The 20258-nt window shown below is 39.5% G+C and overlaps 1 protein-coding gene across 1 annotated transcript in view; it reads left to right on the top strand.

Annotated features, from left to right (window-relative positions):
• UNC80 (unc-80 homolog, NALCN channel complex subunit) overlaps positions 1-20258 on the top strand; it is a 180644-nt gene that overhangs the window by 104871 nt on the left and 55515 nt on the right. The window contains exons 30-36 of the mRNA XM_054585709.1: positions 2281-2388; positions 3529-3667; positions 10365-10546; positions 11595-11726; positions 13339-13525; positions 14107-14235; positions 15974-16117. Of these exons, the coding sequence (XP_054441684.1) occupies positions 2281-2388; positions 3529-3667; positions 10365-10546; positions 11595-11726; positions 13339-13525; positions 14107-14235; positions 15974-16117 (1021 nt within the window). The remainder of the gene's footprint in view (positions 1-2280; positions 2389-3528; positions 3668-10364; positions 10547-11594; positions 11727-13338; positions 13526-14106; positions 14236-15973; positions 16118-20258) is intronic.

Below are 20258 nucleotides of genomic sequence, written 5' to 3'. Positions count from 1 at the left end.
GTTACTAGTCTTGGGTTTCTTTATATTTCCCTACTTGGTCTGTAGTTCCAACCCCCATGTGTACCTTGTAGTTCAGTGAAATTTCTACTCCTTCCAAGAAACATTAATAACCAACAGATACCTTCAAAACCAGCCTTTCATTCCATCCAGATCCTGGTTCTTTTCTAACCAAGTTTTACACCAAGTTACTGAATAATAGCCTTGTTAGTCTGAGTTAGCGGTCACACCAGTAGAGGGACTGTAGGACCTTCACACGATGTATCCAGGTGTCCATCACACATGAACCCATCATGTCTATCCTTCAAGCATGAACCGGTCATGCAGGAGGAGTGACTAGCTGTGACCTTAGAGTCAAAGCACTTCCAACCTACTTCCCTTTCCACTAAAAGGAGCATTTCAACTATCATGAGGCCACCAGAACACACCATGCCTCTTAAGAGAGAGTTACAGAATATTATATATTTGATATCTGAAAAGCTTGACTTACACTTTCTGTTCCCAGTAGGCAAGATTTAAACAGAACCCTATATTTCCCAGAGTCTCAGAAGCAAACATAAACATTCATTCTTTTTCTTCTAAGCTGAGTATTGTGTCTGTTTAAAATTCCTGTCAGCTAATCAAAGAGTATCTTGTATAAGTAACCCTAAGAAGACAAAATATCCAGCTAAAGGAGAAAAGGATGAAATATTCACAAAATTCAAAAAACCCATTTTAAAATAATTAAACTAATTAAGTTAATTAATTAAAATAATTGTAATGGCCTGGAAAATATTGGTTATAAGATCATCATGAATTGAATTGTTTCAAACTTTGTGCCACATACATAACCTCTTCATAGTTGTGTTAAGATGCACGAGGGAGAAAAGGCTGAAAGGAAACAAATAACAGCTGTCACTGGGTTGGGGATCTTAGGCATTTTTATTTTCTTCTTCATAGTTTTTCTGAGTTTTCCAGATAGTCTACAATTTGCATGTATTATTTTATAAATAAAATAAAAGAGAGATGCCATTTCTAAAATAACTTCTTAAAAAGGAAGTCAGCTGTACCCTTAGTTTATATTGAAAATGATTGTTCCATATAATTTTGGAACAGTTTTCAAATTTTAAAAAATAGGCATGGTGTTTTGTGCTGTATATTGTTTTTCATTTGCAGAAAAAAAATGCAGGTTTTCTCTCCCCATATATGTGTTTCCAAGTTTTTACCTTTAGAAAACACAGCAAAATCTCAGATTCATTTCCAAGTAGATTCATTTAAAAAGTTCATTCCATACCAGTCACATAATAGATGTGTTGTCTTGGGTCTTTTCGTCAGAGTTTTAAAAGACTTTCTTGGAACATGCATATACTTTTACATTTGCCTTTTCTTTGAAAATATCTGCATCTAGAACACTGTGAAGCACTGTTCCAAATTCTTAAGGATTTCAGGGTTTTTTTTTCCCCCTTTGGCTTAGAGGGAGAAAGTGTTTCATTGACATGGCCCTGGAAAAACAAACGGGCATTTATTCATGCAAAGGAGTGGATCCCTCTTAGCACAGCCTGCCTGCAGTGCAGAAATAGGAGGGATCTGGACTGGGGGTAAATAAACAAGGGCCTGACACATTAGGACCTCTCATCCTCCCAGCTGCTCTGTCCCCTCCACTCCGTGGCGTTTAGGGGGTCAGGAAGACATTGTCTCCTGCATGCTTACAACAGACGACTCGGACCCATTCTGGGACCCTGGTCAAGGGACCAGTGTGAAAGAACTGTTGCCTCCTATGGATAAGGATGCTTTTTTAAAGAAGCCAACTTATCTGTGCAACTCAGGGCTAGGTGATAGATGCAATGAACTCATACTGCCTCAGTGAATCTTTTATCTTTACTTTCTAACGCTCCTCCCTGAAATATTTTCACTCTTGCGTGACCAAATGATTGATACCTGACATCCAGCACTGCAAAAGGACTATTCAGTACAGTGGGTTTTAACTGAATGAATCTTTTAAAAGATTTGTGTTTTAACTGCTTGCTAAAGCAAAATTAGCCCTAAAATGGAAGGCAGGAGGTCCTTATTCTTTTCTTATTCTGGTAATAACCAGCTTTGCAGCTTGGTCAAGTTACATATCTCTAAGCTTCCTTTTCATTATGAAATTAACTGCTTTCGTTTTCAAAGAGTGTGGAGCCACCAAAAGGCCTGAATCATCTTTCCCATGACATGGAGAAGGTTGTTTGGACACTTGGGGGGAACAGCGCTCTGGGTTTGGAGGGAGCACAGCGCTCTTCATGGCGTATCTCCTGTATTTGTCAGTGCTCAGATAAGTCATGCCTGAGGACACCTTCTCTGAAGAAGAGGGTTTCAGATGCCAACCTGGAAGGGAAAAAGGACTCCGGAATGCTGAAATACATCAGACTGCAGGTATGGACACCCGGAGCAGAAACATTCATGGAGCCATAACAGGGAGGGGCCTCCAGATCGTTTGCTAATGTTTGGGACTTACAGTGCCAAGTGGCACAGTGTTGCAGAATGGTCCCTTTAATTGGTGAGCAAGGGTGACACCAAGTGTGCAAGGAAAATATCCCTCCTTACTAGACAGCCAGCTTCCACTGAGACAGGGTTTGGGGAGTGCGGCTGTCCCCGTGCCTTCTCCCTCCCTCCTTACACCCATGGAGCTAATCTCCCGCCAGTGAGTGGCAGTGGCGCTCATAGGTCTCGAAATGACGCAGTCAGGGCTCGAATCCCATGTCTGCCACTCTGGCACTGGTCCTTGTGCAAGTTACATAATTTCAGTCTTAGTTATAATCCCCGCGAGGATGGGGATTATAACAGGAGACCCATCTCAGAGGATTATTGCATGGATTAAATAAAACGGTACACTTACCTACTTACTTATACTTGACACTTTGCCATATTGTTATTACAACCTAAGCTCTAAATTATAATACACGTATCCTGGGAGGAGGGGGGGGAAGTTTTTATGATTTTTCTGGAAAGTGTTGAAAATGATGGTTAAAGACCTAGACTTGCTGGATTAAACAGGATTTTGTAGGCTAATCTGGGGTGATAACCACAAGGGATAATAGTATTTCAAAGGGAAAATGCCATCCAATTTCACACTGGTTTAGAAAACTAACTTTCTGAACAGAACTCCTTTGAAAATTAGAAGCCGCTTAGAGTTTTCAGTGGAAATCAGCTCCTAATAAGACGGGAAATAGGATGCTTTGAAAGTCCCTCAGGACTTTTAGCGCAGATATGTTGGCTAGAGGCTTTTTTTCTCATAGAGTTGTTTTCATTCTACAACTTATCCCTTGCGTGTTTGCAAAACCAGTTTTTATGGTGAAAGCATCATAAAATTAGTGTGATTTTTTTTTCTAATTATGCACCAACTAATAAGATATAAAGCTTATTATATACCACGCCAATCAACATGCTCCATTTTAGAAAGCACTTTAAGATCATTGAAGGAAAACCAAAAGAGAAATGGCCCTTAGGTTCCAAGGGAAGTAGAACAATCAGTGCCTTCAAAAATTTGAAGTCATGATTTCCGTCTTTCCCCAGGTAATGAGCCTGTCGCCTGCTCCCTTATCTCTGCTAATCAAGGCGGCACCGATTCTGACGGAGGAGATGTACGGAGACATCCAGCCAGCCGCCTGGGAGCTGCTGCTCAGCATGGACGAGCACATGGCGGGGGCGGCAGGTCAGGAAAGACCGCCTGCGACCCTGGGCCTGCTGCCACGGAGCCCGGGGTTTAAGTGAGAGAGATACATTCATTCCGTTTTCACTGCGAGGCCAGATGGACAGCAGTTGCCAGAACTCCGGACAGAGCCGTGCACTAGAGGGAGGCAGGCCCGGGGCCTGTGTGTGCTCTTCATCCCGCTGCGCGGTTTGCACGGGAGCACGGGCTCTCCCAGGGCGCTAGCAAATCCTAGGGAATGGCTTTCCCCAGCACCTGTATTTTTACTCTATTTCACAAAAGATAACATTCTTCTTTTTGCTTGATATCCCAGATTTACCATGAACCACCATCATTCACTTTTTTTAAATCTCCTGCCAGCAATGTCCTGTATCCAAATTATAATATCAAAACAAATTTGTCAAAATGTAAGTGACATGTCCAAAGACGCATTGCTAGTAAATGGTAGATGCAAAATGTGCGTTCTTCCCTTTTTTTCCTGCTTTCTGAACACATTTTTTTAGTTTTATGTACTTATTTTAATTGCAAAATATACACAGTGAAAATTCAAGTAATACAAAAGTGGGTGAAGCTAACAGCATCACTCTTTCTCTTCCCCATGACTCCCAGTCCCCTTCCCCCGAGGGAAAACTTTCGAAGTTTCTCAAGAGTCTTCTAGGGCACAGTAGGCATGTACATGTATGAACTATGTATATGTATATTACGTTTCCTTCTTCACACAAATAGGACAACACCACTAGTGATCTGCAGTCTTCATTTATATCTAGGAAACCTTTCTTTTTTAATTTTAAGAGTTTATTTGAGCAAAAATCCATTTATATTGGGCAGCGCCAAACCAGAAGTGATGAGAAGCTCTCTAACAGGAGCTCAGGGAAAGGTTTTTATAGAGAAAGGGCAGAAACAAAGTAAGATGATTACTGATTGCCTCCAGCTTAAAGTCTAGTTGGTTGGTTGTGGTTGGTTGTACTGAGTACTGATTTATAACCTTGAGGCGTTTCCAGGCATAGATTTTAGTTCGCGTACATAGCCAACCACGACATTGGAGCCACATCAGTCTAATGGTCCCCTTGTTTAACTATTTGAACTATTTCTTCCTTTTTACCATCTCCTCATACATGAGAGATTGGTCAAAAATTTGCTATTTTTGGTGACTGAAAGTCACCATTAGAGTTCAGTTGCTCTTGTCTCATTGTGAAACTCGGAGGTTATGTTAGATCGGCGGCAGCATTGTTCCTGCTGTTGCTCTCACTGCTCATCTCGTTGCTGGTTCTCTGAGCACAGTGAGCCCATCTCAGGGACTGCTGATGGCTGGGAGCACGCACGCAAGCCCTCCGAGAGAACCCGGCACACCAGGGAGACTGCCGTGATAGCCATCAGGAGGCTAGTGCCCAGGGACTGAAGGATACTCCTTAGCCAGGGCCCCCTTGGACCGAACCAGTTGGTATCAAATCAAAGAATGTACCTGAAAGGCACTGGCCTGCTGGCTTGATTGTTAATTCCCTGGGTTTGCTACAATACCGGAGGTGCTGATCCAGGTACAACAGGAAGCATTTGCTGTGGCACAGGCTCCTTCTTGTTCAGACCATAAGTAATCTTAAGCAATTCTATTACCTAATTTGAAGTAATTCTAAAACCACCCTAGCAAGAAACTTTAGGGACTTTCGTCACAGAGCAATGGCCTTACCAGTAGTTTCAGCAATAGTTGCTAGAATTAAGGGATGTTAACAGAGAAAAATCAAGTGTTGGAAAGGCAAAAGAAATAAAGGTTACACATTCATTCCAAAGGATGATCTTGATCTGTGATCTTGGGAGAGTTGTTGCCACAAGAGGGCGTCCGCTTCTGGGGAGGAACCTCCTTGGGAACTTTAGTTTGGAGGAGCTCTTTTAAATGAGAGTACGTGAGGCCACGTTCAAGTCCCTGAAGTTTGGCTGCTCTCTGGGTAGTGAGGAGGCCCTAATGTGGTTCCCTTTAAACAGGTTCAAGGGCAGCCTTTGTTCTTAGTCATTCTAAATCAGAAGGGTGAGGAAAAAATGGAAATGTTAGTTAGGAGAGTCCTGGCCAGGCATTTGAGGAAACTAGAAGGAATTTCGGGATCCAGTTTGGTGTACAGATATATAAAACCTAAAAGAAAATGAATAGGACTAGAATCTGATACCTACAATATTATATTATAATTTTCTACTGAAATATAATTTTTTTCCATCAACAATCACCTTTATTTCTTTCAGAGACAATCACAGTAAGACAGATTTGTTTGCAAAATGAATCTAGTCTTGCTCAAGTTGGCTTGATCATTTATGTAAGTGCAGCAAGTGATTGGCCTCTTTTTAAATTGGCTTTGCTGGCACTTTTCATTAGAAATATTAGATTGCACTTTTTAAAAGGCTCTCCAGACCAAGAAGCCAAGTCACAAACTCACCCATAGAAACTATAGACGGGGGGGGGGGGGGGGCCAAAGTTTGTTTATAGTTGTGAGCCTGCAAAACACAGAGTTTATTATTGTATTATTATTTTTTAGTTATTATATTATTTTTCCATACAAACAACTGCAAACCTACGTTCTGCCCCACCCTGTATTTAGGTAAATTCGTTTCTTCTTAAAGTCCTAGTGGTATCTTGAGTTTCCTGGGCCTCTGAGGACATGACCTCCCTTACCTGGTAAGGCTGCAGAGGACCGTGTACACCAGGGACCAGGCTACTTTTTTCCAAGAGGCTTTTATTGGCTCCAAAGTAAACCTTGGTTTCTTAAAACTGGTCATATCTAATTCCATGCATATTCTCAAATACGACATCTCAGTCAAAGCCTTGATAATATAACCAATGTTTCCAATTGTGTCCTGTTACAAAGAGAACTGTTTTTATTGAATTTCTGCAAATAACTATATTGCCATGAAAATAAGGATACTCAATAAATTTCTGAATTCTGGAGGGGTCAGGTAGAGATAAAAGAAAATGTTTCAACTCTGTTTACAGAGGTATACTTTTAAAAATTACTGTAAGTCCTAGATAGCTTAAGGGAAAAGAGAAGTTTTCATAAAATTGGAAAAATAAAACAGTAAGAAACCAGCAATGTTTTCAAGAAAAAGTTATAAAAAATATAATCATCCTCACTAGTTTAGTCAATCCCATAGTAATAATACTTACTCTGCTTGAATTCAGTTTTCATTTGTTCTGGAAATTATACCCAGTTCACTTTTACGATATGAAAGTTATCAGAAGCCTATGTTCTGGAGCAGAGGTCCCCAGCCTGCCATGTGGACTGGTACCGGTCTGGGCCTGTTAAGGACAGGCCGTGCAGCAGGAGGTGACCTTGAACGTGATGTGCTTGAATCACCCTGAAATCATCCTCCCCCGCCCTGTCTGTGGAAAAATTGTCTTCCATGAAACCAGTCCCTGGTGCCAAAAGGTTGGGGACCGCTGTTATAGAGGACTTGTTGGAGTCCTTCCCATGAATCTCTGAAGATGAAGCCCCTTTGCAAAAGTATGAGGGTAAAATAATAATTGTCTGTAGATGACAAAAAGACATATTTTATTAAGCTTATGATCAATCACAGGGAGGCAACTCAGAGGACAGGAAGGTCCTCAAACCGGCTCGTGTGCTGGCTCTGCTTGGCTCCTTTTATAAACAGGGGGCAAAGCAGGCTTGCGTGAAAAGGCGAGCTTTTTGGAGAGGCAGGCTTCAGAATTGACCGGTTCAGAGTTAGATGACTTCATTTCCCAGCTGTCTTCCCTGGTAATTCTGTTCCCACTGTGGTGTGAGGGCAAGGAGGTTGACTGAGCATTGCCACCACCCTAGGAAAGTCAAGTTGTAGGGTGGTCAAACCTTGAGCAACTGCACATGCGGGTCAGTAATTTAAGCAGGATATTAGATGGGAGCTAAAATCAGCTACCTCTGCATTTTTTAGTAAAAAGTGCAGAGTTAGTAACTTTTTTGCCGTCAGTTTATTCCTAGTTCCTTCTGACCACCTAGTCTTAACTTGGCTTCCTGGCTAACCCGGTATATTTCATTCCTAGCCCAAGACCCTATGCTGCCTCAAAACTAGCTTTTATTTACCAAAGATTAACCTAGATCACGTGAAATAGAAAAACATTTGGGTTAGTTTCTACCTTTCCAAGTAACATTTGATTTATATAAATGCATGTTTTTAAGCTAATTAAATTGAGATTTTTACAAATTAATTTTGGCAATACCATTCGAAGGTAGAAAAACACAACATATATATAACATTCATATGTAGACATATATAACATACAGAAAGACACAGAGATCTTACAGTTTTCATTTTAAAATTTTACCAATGAGATAGGTATGATCGTGAAACACTCACTAGTTTATAAAAGAACAGTTGGACCCAAATTGCGTTTCTAAACACATATTATAAGCTAACTGCTCAAATGGCTAAAGCTTTTACTAATGTTTGTGGAAAAGACTTTTAAGACTTTTTTATTCACATATTTTTAATGACTTCCTTCTTGCTGATAAGAATAAACTCCTAGAATTTATATTGGCCCTGGATTCCTAGAGAAGACCAGCTGGAACATTTACATCTCAAAGGCAGAGAAAGAATGTAAATTTCTTCAAGAAGGGCTTTTGTTTCCTAAATCAAGATTTTTTTTACAATACCTGCAAACATTTTTAGGTGAATGATGGAGGTTTGGGGATTGGTAAAGGACACGTGGGCTTTGAATTGTTTCTGGATCCACACTTCTGTTCTTGTAAAGGTTCCATTTTTAAGACAAGTGCAGTTGTTTTTAATTCCTTTAAGAATCAGGTTGCAACTTGAATATCAAGATTTTGACTCATCTATCCAACTTCATTATCTTCAGTTGGCTTCTTTATATCAGGAAGATCTTCAACTAAGATGGAAATGAAAAGATTCCTATATTCTAGGTTTAGAGCTGTGTTTCTTTGGAAAGTTTTAGTAAATCCTTCCACAGTGTTTCCTGCCTCCTGTCTCCTGCCCCCCCACCCCCCACCCCAGGACATAGTTTCATTTTAGCTTAGCGGAGAGGGCCTTAAAAATTATTTTATCAGGCTCTGAATATCAGCTTCCAATTTGGCCAACTTCTGAAGGTAGAGTTACTTTAAAAATATTTTTAAATCCTTTCACACTTAGGTCTTGTCAGGCTTCAGAGAGGACAAAGAGAACGTATTTCTGGCAGTATCGAACTACCCCACAGACACAAGAGGGGGCCCAAAGAGGATGCAAAAGATACTACCCTCCTCCCAAGATCCAGAGCTACCCAAAAGAAAGACAAACTTAAACAATCCCCCCTCAAGCTGACCACAGTAGAACCCTAGCCTCCAAAGGAGCAGAACTCACATTTCTGCCTGGCCGTATTTTGGGGGCCCGCAACCTGATGGTTGACGAGCCAAGTTTTCAGAACACAAAACAAGACAAACAGGAAGGAAGGAGCCAGTAGCTGCCCTGGGAGAGAAAGGATCAATAACCAATGTGTTTTCCTGCCAATCTGAATTTGTACAGGAAGGGACAATGTGAAATTAAACCTTCCTCTCAGCCAGCACCACAGACAGAGATCTAGGAGAGCTGATGTTGGTGAACACTCATATCTTTTGCCAACTTCTGCCAGTCTTCTCAGGGTACTGTCTAGGCTCCAGAGTCAGTGGGTGTCCCTGCGGGTCTCAGCCCAGTCACCAATAACTGGAGAGGAGGAAAAATTTTTTTCTCGCTGATACTACTTTTTCTTTTGAGTACCTCATAAATGGATAAGCTTATGTAGGATGATTGAAAGTTCTTCACTGTACTTCAGGATTATGTTTGATATGGTCCACCTACTTGTTCAGCCTTAAAACAAAATTTGGTTCACCTGAGGCCTTGCACTGGCCCCAGTCCAGATTAAGCTGGTCTGGACCCAGTCTGGTTTTTAAGTCTGACCTGATCCAACTCTGACCCAGTCCAGAAAAAGAAATGCTCGAACAGATTCTGGAAGCTCGCAACACAAAAGCTGAGATAATTTAAATGATGTTTTGAGACTGTGGAGAAAAAACAAGAGGGATTTTAAATTATGTTTTTATAGTTGCCACTGACTCCTTCATCTGTACAGTAGGGTGTATTTATGTATCTCACTATTCATTATCCTTATAACTTATGGCACCTAACCTTCCTCTTACTGACATTTGTATTTTCTGGAAATTAAAAAAAAAAACAGTAATAGTAATACGATTTATGGAATTTCTGTCAGCTTCTCAGTCTCTCCTATCTCTAGGAGGGGCAGAAGTTTCTAATAAAGTCTATAAGGTGGATTTTATTTTTAACACAATTGATGTAACTGAGACAATTTTTAACTGACATTTTTATCTATCGTCCCAGAGTTATTATGAGATTATGAGATGACTCTAGCCATTTCCTAAAAAGGCTATTTCAAAATGCAATTTCCTTCTTTTCATTCACTTCCTCTGGCGTTCACTTTTCACTGGGAGCCAAAGGAAACTTTGCATAGAATGAGTTATTCTACTGAAATGTCATGCTGTCACTGCCCGTGCCCCTGATATTGGGAGACTGTGTGTGGCACACAGGATGATGTTTGGGTTCCAGTGGCTGAAACAAGGCTGGTGGCCTGGCTGGATAAGCTCAGGATTCATTTTCAGGAGACAGGAGCAATTCCCCATTCTCTCCACCCCCAGGACCCAAGCAAAATGAAAAGAGATGTAGCTGATGAATTGTTGACTGTCTCTAGCTGCCATGTTCCTGCTGTGTGCCGTGAAAGTCCCCGAGGCCGTGTCGGACATGCTCATGTCAGAGTTCCACCACCCAGAGACAGCGCAGAGGCTGAACGCCGTCCTCAAGTTCCACACACTCTGGAGGTTTCGCTATCAGGTCTGGCCCCGGATGGAGGAGGGAGCACAGCAGATTTTTAAGGTGAGGGACCCCTCCCCCATGGGAATGAGGTTCGTAAAACCAACCCAAGGCTTATTGAAATCCTTGAACCTCAAGCCCACAGTATATGGCCCATGAGAGGCTCCTTTTTTTGTTTCTCTAATTGTATACAAGGGGGAACCCCCCCAAAACTGGAATTATCTTCTGGAGGTTGGGCCCCTTGTACAGGCTTCCCCACTTGGTGAGTGTTCTAGGAACCCATCTGTATCAGTGCACCCGCTGGCATTGTAAGAAGCTGCATTCAGCATCAGTGACTTTTCACTGTGTTTGCTGATGGGTTTCATGATGGGTGATTCACAAGCGCACCTGCTCACACCATGCTGATTGTTCAGCAGTTTTTGACTAAAATTGGCATGACCCCCATCCCTATTCACCTGATCTCACCCCAAGTGACCTTTTTACTTTGTTTCCCGGATGAAAAAGTCCTCAAAGGGAAACGTTTTGCCAACATGGAAGAGGTGAAACCAAAAATGCCAAAGCACTAGAAAGCATCAAAATCGATGAGTTCAAAAACTGTTTTGAGCAGTGGAAAAAAACATCTTGATAGGTGTTATTGCATCAAATAGAGTATTTTGAAGGCAGCTAAAGTGTAAACATGTAAGAATAAATACACAATTTTTTATAAGTAAATTTCATTTTTCGGGTCCCCCCTTGTAAGTAAACTTAACTCATATGTGAATGAATTATTGTTGTTAAAAAATTGAAGTATGGAGGAATGTAGAGTAAGAAAACCTCTAGATCTCTATAAACCTCTAGATCTCACTACATCCCCAGAGATAAGCACTTAAAAATTTAGTATATAATTGTCCAGACATTTTGCTATGTAGACACAGATAGATGTTTTTTGGAGGACGGGGTGATTGACAAAAATACGGATCATTTAGTTGAAACCCTTCATTTTATTAATGAGTAAACTGAGGCCGAGGGAGGTTCGTCCTATGCTCTGTGACGTCCTGTGCTCTATAAGATTGTCATAATTACACTTCAGACTCCATCTTACTCATGTCATTCTTTTGTTATCAACTGACAGATCCCGCCTCCCAGTATAAACTTCACCCTGCCCTCGCCAGTGCTTGGAATGCCATCCGTCCCAATGTTCGACCCTCCCTGGGTCCCTCAGTGCAGCGGGAGCGTCCAGGATCCCATCAATGAAGACCAGTCTGTGAGTAATAGGCACTTGCTTTCCGCCAGGCTTCATGGTCTGCCTGTAAGAGAGAAGAACAATGAATGTGTTAGTTGGTTCATTGTTTGGTCATAAGAATATAATAACAACACACAAAACCAGCCACAGAAGGTCTTTTGTCCTTGTGAATAGAACAGAAGGAAGTAACATCTGAATGAGCGTTTGCAGGTCTCCAAGCCAACACAGTTTTGTTATAATCAAACCAGCAGCCACCTTATAAAGCTATTAGGCATTGATTTCTTAGCCAAAGGCAACACTTTTGCTTCTATTTATTATAAAACAAGTATTTTAACCTATAATATAATACATAAGCTACCCAAAAGTTAATGATATTGATCCTGGATGAATAAGAAAAAAGTACTGAGTTGGCAGCTCTTGTTTTCTTATTTTGACCTGAGTCTGTTCTTCATCTTGTCAATCACCTGTATCATCCTCACAAACATTCTTGAGACTTCAGGCCTTAGAGTACTCTAGTAGGTCACTGCTGTATGTACTATAATTCATAAACAGTTAAGTTTAGAACATAGTCTATTTGTAGATAAGAACCAAGTATATGTGCCTTATGAAAAATGAATCTTCAAAATAAGGCTTTTTACCTGTTGAGTAGCATTTTCTACATTACATGAATAATGGAGAAAAATTTAAAAACAAAGCAAAACTAGAAAAAAACCATCTCTTTGCAGAAATTCATGATTATAAAATCGTAAGATTTAGGGCAATCGGTATATAAATATTAAAGATTTTTGATACATCTCACAAAATATTCCCAGGCAGGTTCTGCCATTTTACCCTTACACAACAGAATAGAAAAGTGCCCACTTTATTCAAATTAGTGTTCTTTTTTAAATACCATTGTAAATGGCAAAACACACACACACACACACACACACACACACACACCCCCCACCCCCCGCCCCTTTGCTGTTTTTATTCTTACTTTTCTAAAAACTTAGTTGAGCCCTGGCCGGTGTGCTTGTGTTGGTTGGAGTGTCGTCCTGTGCGCCAGGTTCGATCCTCCATCAGAGCACGGACCTATGTTCTGGGTTCAGTTCCTGGTTGGGGCATGTACAGGAGGCAACCAATCAATGTTTCTCTCTCTCTCTCTCTCTCTCTCTTCCTCTCTAAAATCAATAAATGTATCCTTATGTGAGGATTTTTTAAAAAGTTAAATATGAGAGGTAGATCTTGTTCCTCCTCCTTTCCATGATTCTGACTTTCTCTTTTCTTAACTTTATGAAATAAATGACCTTCATTTAAAACCAGTTCAAAAAAATTTAGAAAGAGAATATTAAAAGTTATTGAATGTTCATGTTTAAAGAGTGAATCATTGATATCACCGCAAATCTTAAGAGTAAAATAGGATTTTTTCAGAAATTCTTGAAGGATTATTCTGTGTGGAAAAGAATAGTTTAGTTGTACCAACCTGGGACCTTGGTAGAAAAACAAGTAAATCTCCAGGAAATTAGCTGATGGGTGTGCAAACATTTCCTGAGCTCAGAGTGCACATTTGTGTAATTCATTGGAACATTCTTCATGCTTGTGACCTTACAGGAGAGTTGCAATTAAATAAATTGCCTTCATGTCTCCACAGAAATCCTTTTCAGCCCGGGCTGTGTCCCGCTCCCATCAAAGGGCAGAACACATCCTAAAGAACTTGCAACAGGAGGAAGAGAAGAAACGTCTTGGTCGCGAAGCCAGCCTCATCACCGCCATCCCCATCACCCAGGAGGCTTGCTACGAGCCCACCTGCACACCCAGCTCGGAGCCAGAAGAAGAAGGTGCCCTCTCCACAGGGGACTTCTTTGGGGGCTGAGTCACAGGAAAGGGAAAGGACTTGCTTTGAGATAAATATGGATAATTTTATGTGAAATGAGGTGATATGCTTTCTTTATCTCTCTCTCACCTCCTGACACTATCCAAAGAAAGAGAAAAGTTTTAGGTTTCCTCTTAGTTATTGAATGAACGAATAGGAGAAAAGACCAAGCAGTGATTGTGATTCAGGGAACAGCTGAATCTAGAGTGTTTACTAAAGTAGGTGAATCAATTTTGTCATCATTAAAAATGGGGCTAGTCTGTTAACTACCTTCACCCTTCAAAAATGCAGACTATTTGTTGGTTGGTATCAGAAAATGACTTAGGAAGCCTTCTAAAATTAGCGATTCTCTGCCCTGCTTTTGTGGGATCTCTGGGAGGAATTCTTTCTGTAATTTGTTTTCCTTTTCTAAATACACTCTAAATTACTTGAGCTTTATGCTCTGAGAGCAGAATACACTTGTAATGTAAGCAGAGCTATAGTTGTGATGATAACCTATTTTGTGGTAAAAGCAAAGCTCACGTCCCCCATTTTCTTTGCCAGTAGAAGAAGTCACCAACCTGGCATCCCGCCGACTGTCTGTCAGTCCCTCCTGTACCTCCAGCACTTCCCACAGGAATTATTCCTTCCGCCGAGGGTCGGTCTGGTCGGTGCGTTCAGCTGTCAGTGCCGAAGGTGTGTCCTCTTGCAAATGTGATATTTATTTCTCATGATTGTGGGTATTCAAACATTTGCCATGTAACATTATCTTCCTTCACTATGCTACACTGCCTTCATTAAATAATTTGTTTTATGACTTGAAGTTCTAAAAAAATATTGAATTGAGTGATATCCTAAAAAAATTATTGTTGATTTTAACCAGCAGTTGTCCTTTATAAGGTGGCTCTATTTTAATTACATTTCAAGTAATTATATTGCTGAGGGTCAGTAGACATTATTCTAGCCAGTTAACAGTTTTAAACCCTTGCTACACATTACAATCAACTGGGGAGCTTTTAAAAAATGTCGAAGCCACACCCAGTACCTAATCAGAATCTCTAAGGGTAGGACCCACACATCAGTATTTTTAAAATGTACTCAGGGTACTCCAGTGTGTGGCCAAAATCCAGTAGGATGCTTTAAGGTCCTATTCTGGAATAATTAACCAACCAAAGGACGGCCAAAGCTCATGCTGCTCCTGCAATGAAATCTGATTCCAGCAGGGGGCGGTAGTGGGGTTGGAATGTGATCCTCTTCAGTCCTAAGAATTTACAAAACAAGCTTCTCTAATGTTGAGCAGCTATCTGGGACTCACTGCTTCATGATCACACAAATGTCATCACTGATTTATAAAGTCACTAAAAAACTGTACAGAAATTATGTTTCATCATTGTACAAATTTTATCATATTAAAAAGTTGTACAAAAGCAATGGTTCTCAAGCCTTGGCTGCACAACCTTGGGGAAGTTAAAACTGACCAATGCTAATTAATTGCAACTGACAGAGATGGAACCCAAGGTACATCTATATTTTTTATTACATCTTTATTGAGATATAATTCACATATCATACAATTCACCCTTTTGGAGAATATAATGCAGTGGTTATAAGTATACTCACAGAGTGTGCAATCATCACCACTATCTAATTTTAGAATATTTTCATCATTCCAGAAAGAAATCCCATACTCATTAACAGTCATTTTTCATCCATTGCTTCCCCAAGCCCCTGGCAAGAAATAATCTATTTCTATGGATGTTCCAACTGTCTACATGTCATATAAATGGAATCATACAATATGAGGCCTTTTACGACTGGACTTGATGCAGCATAATATTTTCAAGGCTGTCACATGTATGAATTCATTTCTCTTCATTACCAGATAATATTCCATCATATGGATATTCTACATTTTATTAGTTTACCAGTTAGTGGATATTTGGGTTGTTTATACTTTTTGGCTATTATTAATTATGCTGCAATGAAGAGATGTGTGCAAGTTTTGTGAGAAAACACTACCAAATTATTTCCAAAGTGGCTGTGTCATTTTACCTTCCTACCAAAAAGCATGAGAGTTCCAGTTGCTCCATATCCTGGAACAGCCAAAATAATCTTGGAAATGAAGAACAAAGTTGGAAGACTCATATTTTCTAATTTCAAAACTTAACTACAAACCTGCAGTAAACAAAGATTGACATGCAGGTCGATTGAATAGATTTGACAACCAGAAATAAACCATTACATTTACATTGATTTCATGTTTGAAAAGGGTACCAAGAAAATTAAATGGGTAAAGAATAGTCTTTTCAACAAATGGTGCTGGGATAGCTATATACCAAAGACTGTTAAATAATTAGGCCTTGAATTAAGAAGTGTTGTTGCATTAGAATTACAATACTGAAAAAAATCACCCCAATTATGTCTCCCACTTCAGATGAGGAGCATACCACTGAACACACGCCAAACCACCATGTGCCTCAGCCCCCGCAGGCAGTGTTCCCAGCATGCATCTGTGCAGCAGTGCTCCCCATTGTTCATCTCATGGAGGATGGTGAAGTGCGGGAAGACGGAGTAGCAGGTACAGTTTTACTAGTAAAACTGAAATACTTAAGCTGTTCCCCTTGTATGGGACAGTAAGATGTTCTTGAAGATATTAGCTGCTGGCCACATGTTGAGTTGTTTTATGCACATATTATGTTACAGATTTGTGGTATACTGAACTAACACTGTCACTTTTTCTACCTCTTCCTCCACACTTTTACGACTAAAAAGAATGCATTTAAGATAACCAGGTGGGTTCAGGAGCATTGTTCCTGACCAGAGAATGGCACAACACTTATTTGGCCACATGGAAATCAAATAGTGATTTTAGCCACCTTAGAAATCTTTGTTATTATCTTGACACCACTAATGCCATCTTTCCCACTTTATTACCTTTCTGGAGGTACTACCTAAAGAGAATAATTGCAACGTGAAATGACAAACTAGAAGTAGAGATGATTTATATTTGTTACAGTTTAACATTCTTAATGTTATTTTTAAAAACCCTTCTCAATAATGATTTTTTTAACCCCAAAGGAAAAATGGACAAAGGATATAAATACAATCTAATGGGCAGTAACATCTGTAAACAACATTGTTGTTTAAAACAATGAACTCTGACATTTCAGCTGAAAGGACTACAAAGATTATTTCAAATGAAAATGCCCATGGTTGCTAAAGATTCAGGGAAAAGAGCATCTTCACACTTTGCTAATGGGCGTATAAAATTCAATGCAGGCATTCTAGAATAACAGAGTTTCATGATACATGTCAAAACCTAAAGAGTGTGAAAACTCTTTGACACAGATTTTGACTCCTAGCAATATCCTAAAGCAATAGCGAGTGCTGTGTAAAGGTTTATACATGACACTGTATATTGTATGTTATTTAAAATAACAAATATTTTTAAAGAGTTTAAAACCTCATCAAAATTACAACTAAAATATAGAACAATCTCCTCCCCATCACTCAGAACCATCAGAAATTGAACTGAATGGAAGTCTGACAACTACATCCATCAAGACTGGTAGGAGGGACAGAGATGTGGAATGGCTGGTCACACATACATGAGTGGTGGATAAAAAATCAGGAGGGATATGTCAGGAGTGAGGAATGCCAGCCCAGCCTCAGGCCCCCCAGACCAGGGTTCATGGAAGAAACAGCTGGAATCCCAAGTAGTTCATCTAAAAAGAACCCACATACATATTTAATCAGATTCACTCCTTATGAGCTCCAGCACCAGGGTAGCATCTTGAAAGGCACCAGTGGCATACAGGGAGAAACTGAAGTGTCTTACATCAAGGCAAGAGCTGGGGGACAGCTTTCTCCCAGACAGAAAGGTGGGCTGAGGCCATTGTCTCTTTTCTGAACCCTCCCCCAACAGAGAACCACAGAACCAGCAGGCTAGTGCCATATCTGAAACTCCAGCAACCTGGCTAACACTGTTTGCTCTGCCCTGGGGATCCCCAGAGGGCAGAGGTTGGTAGTTAGTGATCACAGCCAATCCTTGCAGCTGACTGACCTGGATAAATCCCTCCCATTGACCTGCCAACAACAATCAAGGCTCAACTACAAGAGGAGGGTGTACTCAGCCCACAAGAAGGGTGCACCTCGAGCATCCAGCTTAGGTGAAGGAAGGCAATGCCACTGGGTCTATAGTATACCTACTTCATTAAACTATGCTACCAAGTCAGGGGGTCATAGCAGCTCTACCTAATATATAGAAACAAACACAGGGAAGCTGCCAAAATGAGGAGACAAAAAACACAGCCCAAATGAAAGAACAGATCAAAACTCCAGAAAAATAACAAAAAAAAATGGAGATAAGTAAGCTATCAAATGCAGAGCTCAAAACACTAGTTATAAGGATGCTTAAGGAACTTAGCAAGGACCTCAGTAGCGTAAAAAAGACCCAGTCAGAAAGGAAGGATACACTAATTAAAATAAATGACAATTTACAGGGAAACAACAGTAGAGTAGATGGAGCTGAGAATCAAATTAATGATTTAGAACATAAGGAAGCAAAAACAACCAATCAGAACAACAAGAAGAGAAAAGAATCCAAAAGAACCAAACATAGTATAAGCAGCCTCTGTGACAACTTGAAGTGATCCAACATTCAGATGATAGAGGTGCCAGAAGGAGAAGAGAAGAGCAAGAAATTGGAAATCTATTTGAAAAAATAATGAAAGAAAACTTCCCTAATTTGGTGAAGGAATTAGACATGCAAGTCCAGGAAGCACAGAGTCCCAAACAAGATGGACACAAAGAGGCCCACTCCAAGATACGTCATAATTGAAATGCCAAAGGTTAAAGATAAAAAGAGAATCTTAAAAACAGCAAGAGAAAAGCAGTTAGTTACCTATGGGGAAATTCCCATAAGACTTTCAGTTGATTTCTTGAAAGAAATTTTGCAGGCTAGAATATTAAAAGTCATGAATTTGCTCTACCTAGCAAAGATATCATTTAGAATTGAAGGGCAGATAAAGAGCTTCCCAGACAAGGAAAAACTAAAGGAGTGCATCATCACCAAACCAGTATTAAATTAAATGTTAAAGGGACTTATTTAAAAAAAAGAATAAGATCAAAACTACGAACAAGGAAATGGCAATACACATATCTATCAACAATTGACTCTAAAAAGCAAACTAAGCCAACAAGGACACTGACAGAATCATGGATACAGTGAACATTTTGATGGTTGCCAGATGGGAGGGGGTTTTGGGGGAACAGGTGAAGAGGTGATGGGATTAAAAAAGTATAAACAGGTAGTTACTGAGTAGCCATGGGCTTGTAAATACAGTATAGAAAATGGAGTAGCCAAAGAACCTACATATGACCCATGGACACGAACAATGTTGTGGATATTGCCCAAGGGAGTTGGGGGTGCTGAGTGGAAGAGAGCAAAGGAAGGAAAATTGGGACAATTCTAATAGCATAATCAATAAAATAAAATTTTTTTAATAGAAGAGTTTGATTAAGGGTCCAATAATAGGCAATCATTTAATCATGATAGCTCCATATGACAGCATTCTGTGCACATGTTAGAAATATTCGAAAAGAATACTAACATAAAAACTGTTTAGTATATTGCTAAATAAAAAAAACTAAGTACCAAAGAATGTTTTAATATTGTATAATTTAAAAACACATATAAACACATTTTATATATGTGAAAGGACATACTTCAAAATGTTTATAGTTCATATGCTTGGTAGAATTACTAATCTTATTTTTCTCTTTTTGTCTTTATTTTTTATATTTTAAACATTAAGCTGCCTTACTTCAGCAATTAAAAAAAAGTGTTAATAAAGATAGTTTTGCAACCAAGTTCTACCCTAGAGAAACCCACACATTTTAATTGTGTATAAAGACACATGAAATCTAAAGCTTATATTTACATATCTGTTAATATTATTTGTTTATAAAGTTCTTAACTTTAACTGGTTGGTTTCTGAAGCAAAAAATTAGTTTCATTTATTTAAAATATAGGCTGAATGATAAGTTTGTACTAAATTATATTCATAGGTTAGAAAACAAAACTAAATACACCACTTAGAGTGAGGATCATCCAATGCTTACCCGCCACTCACTTTCACTCACCTGTTTCCTTAGCCTGGGAACTTCCAGGCAATCATAGCCTGACCACTTTCCCCAAAGAAGTGTACTTTCTTTCACATTAAGGATAATAATTTATTCCTAAGACATCCATCACTAGAAGTGGGAGCCTAATTATTACTGGCTCAACTGCTTTATTTTGCTGAAGAAGATACTATTTAAAGTATTCATGGGAACAGTGAAAGATTATCTCTAATTCTTCTGCATCCTAATGCAACTTATTTTCTAACAATCAAATAATTACTTTAGAAATTTTTTTTGTACAATGAATAATTAAATATTACTTTAATTAAATAAATACTTGCTACTGCTAATATCAGGGTGATTTCCAAAACACAAATTCACAGATATATTCTTTTTTTAAAATAGTAATATAATTGAAATATAACACTGTATTAGTTTTAGATATAAAACACAAAGATTTGGAAACACCAATCTGGTCTCTGAGTTCAGATTTTGTTTTTGTTTTTGATTTTTAGACTGAACATATAGGTGAGAGAATACAGTCTTCGTCTTTCTCCGTCTGGCTTATTTCACTTCACATAATGCCCTCAAAGACC

This window comes from Pteronotus mesoamericanus, unplaced genomic scaffold (genome assembly GCF_021234165.1).
Source record: "Pteronotus mesoamericanus isolate MK-2021 breed Mesoamerican mustached bat unplaced genomic scaffold, CSHL_Meso_final contig_90, whole genome shotgun sequence".
Classification (NCBI taxonomy): domain Eukaryota; kingdom Metazoa; phylum Chordata; class Mammalia; order Chiroptera; family Mormoopidae; genus Pteronotus; species Pteronotus mesoamericanus.
The sequence above is the reverse complement of the archived record's forward strand: the minus strand, read 5'-3'. Positions and strand labels throughout refer to the sequence as shown.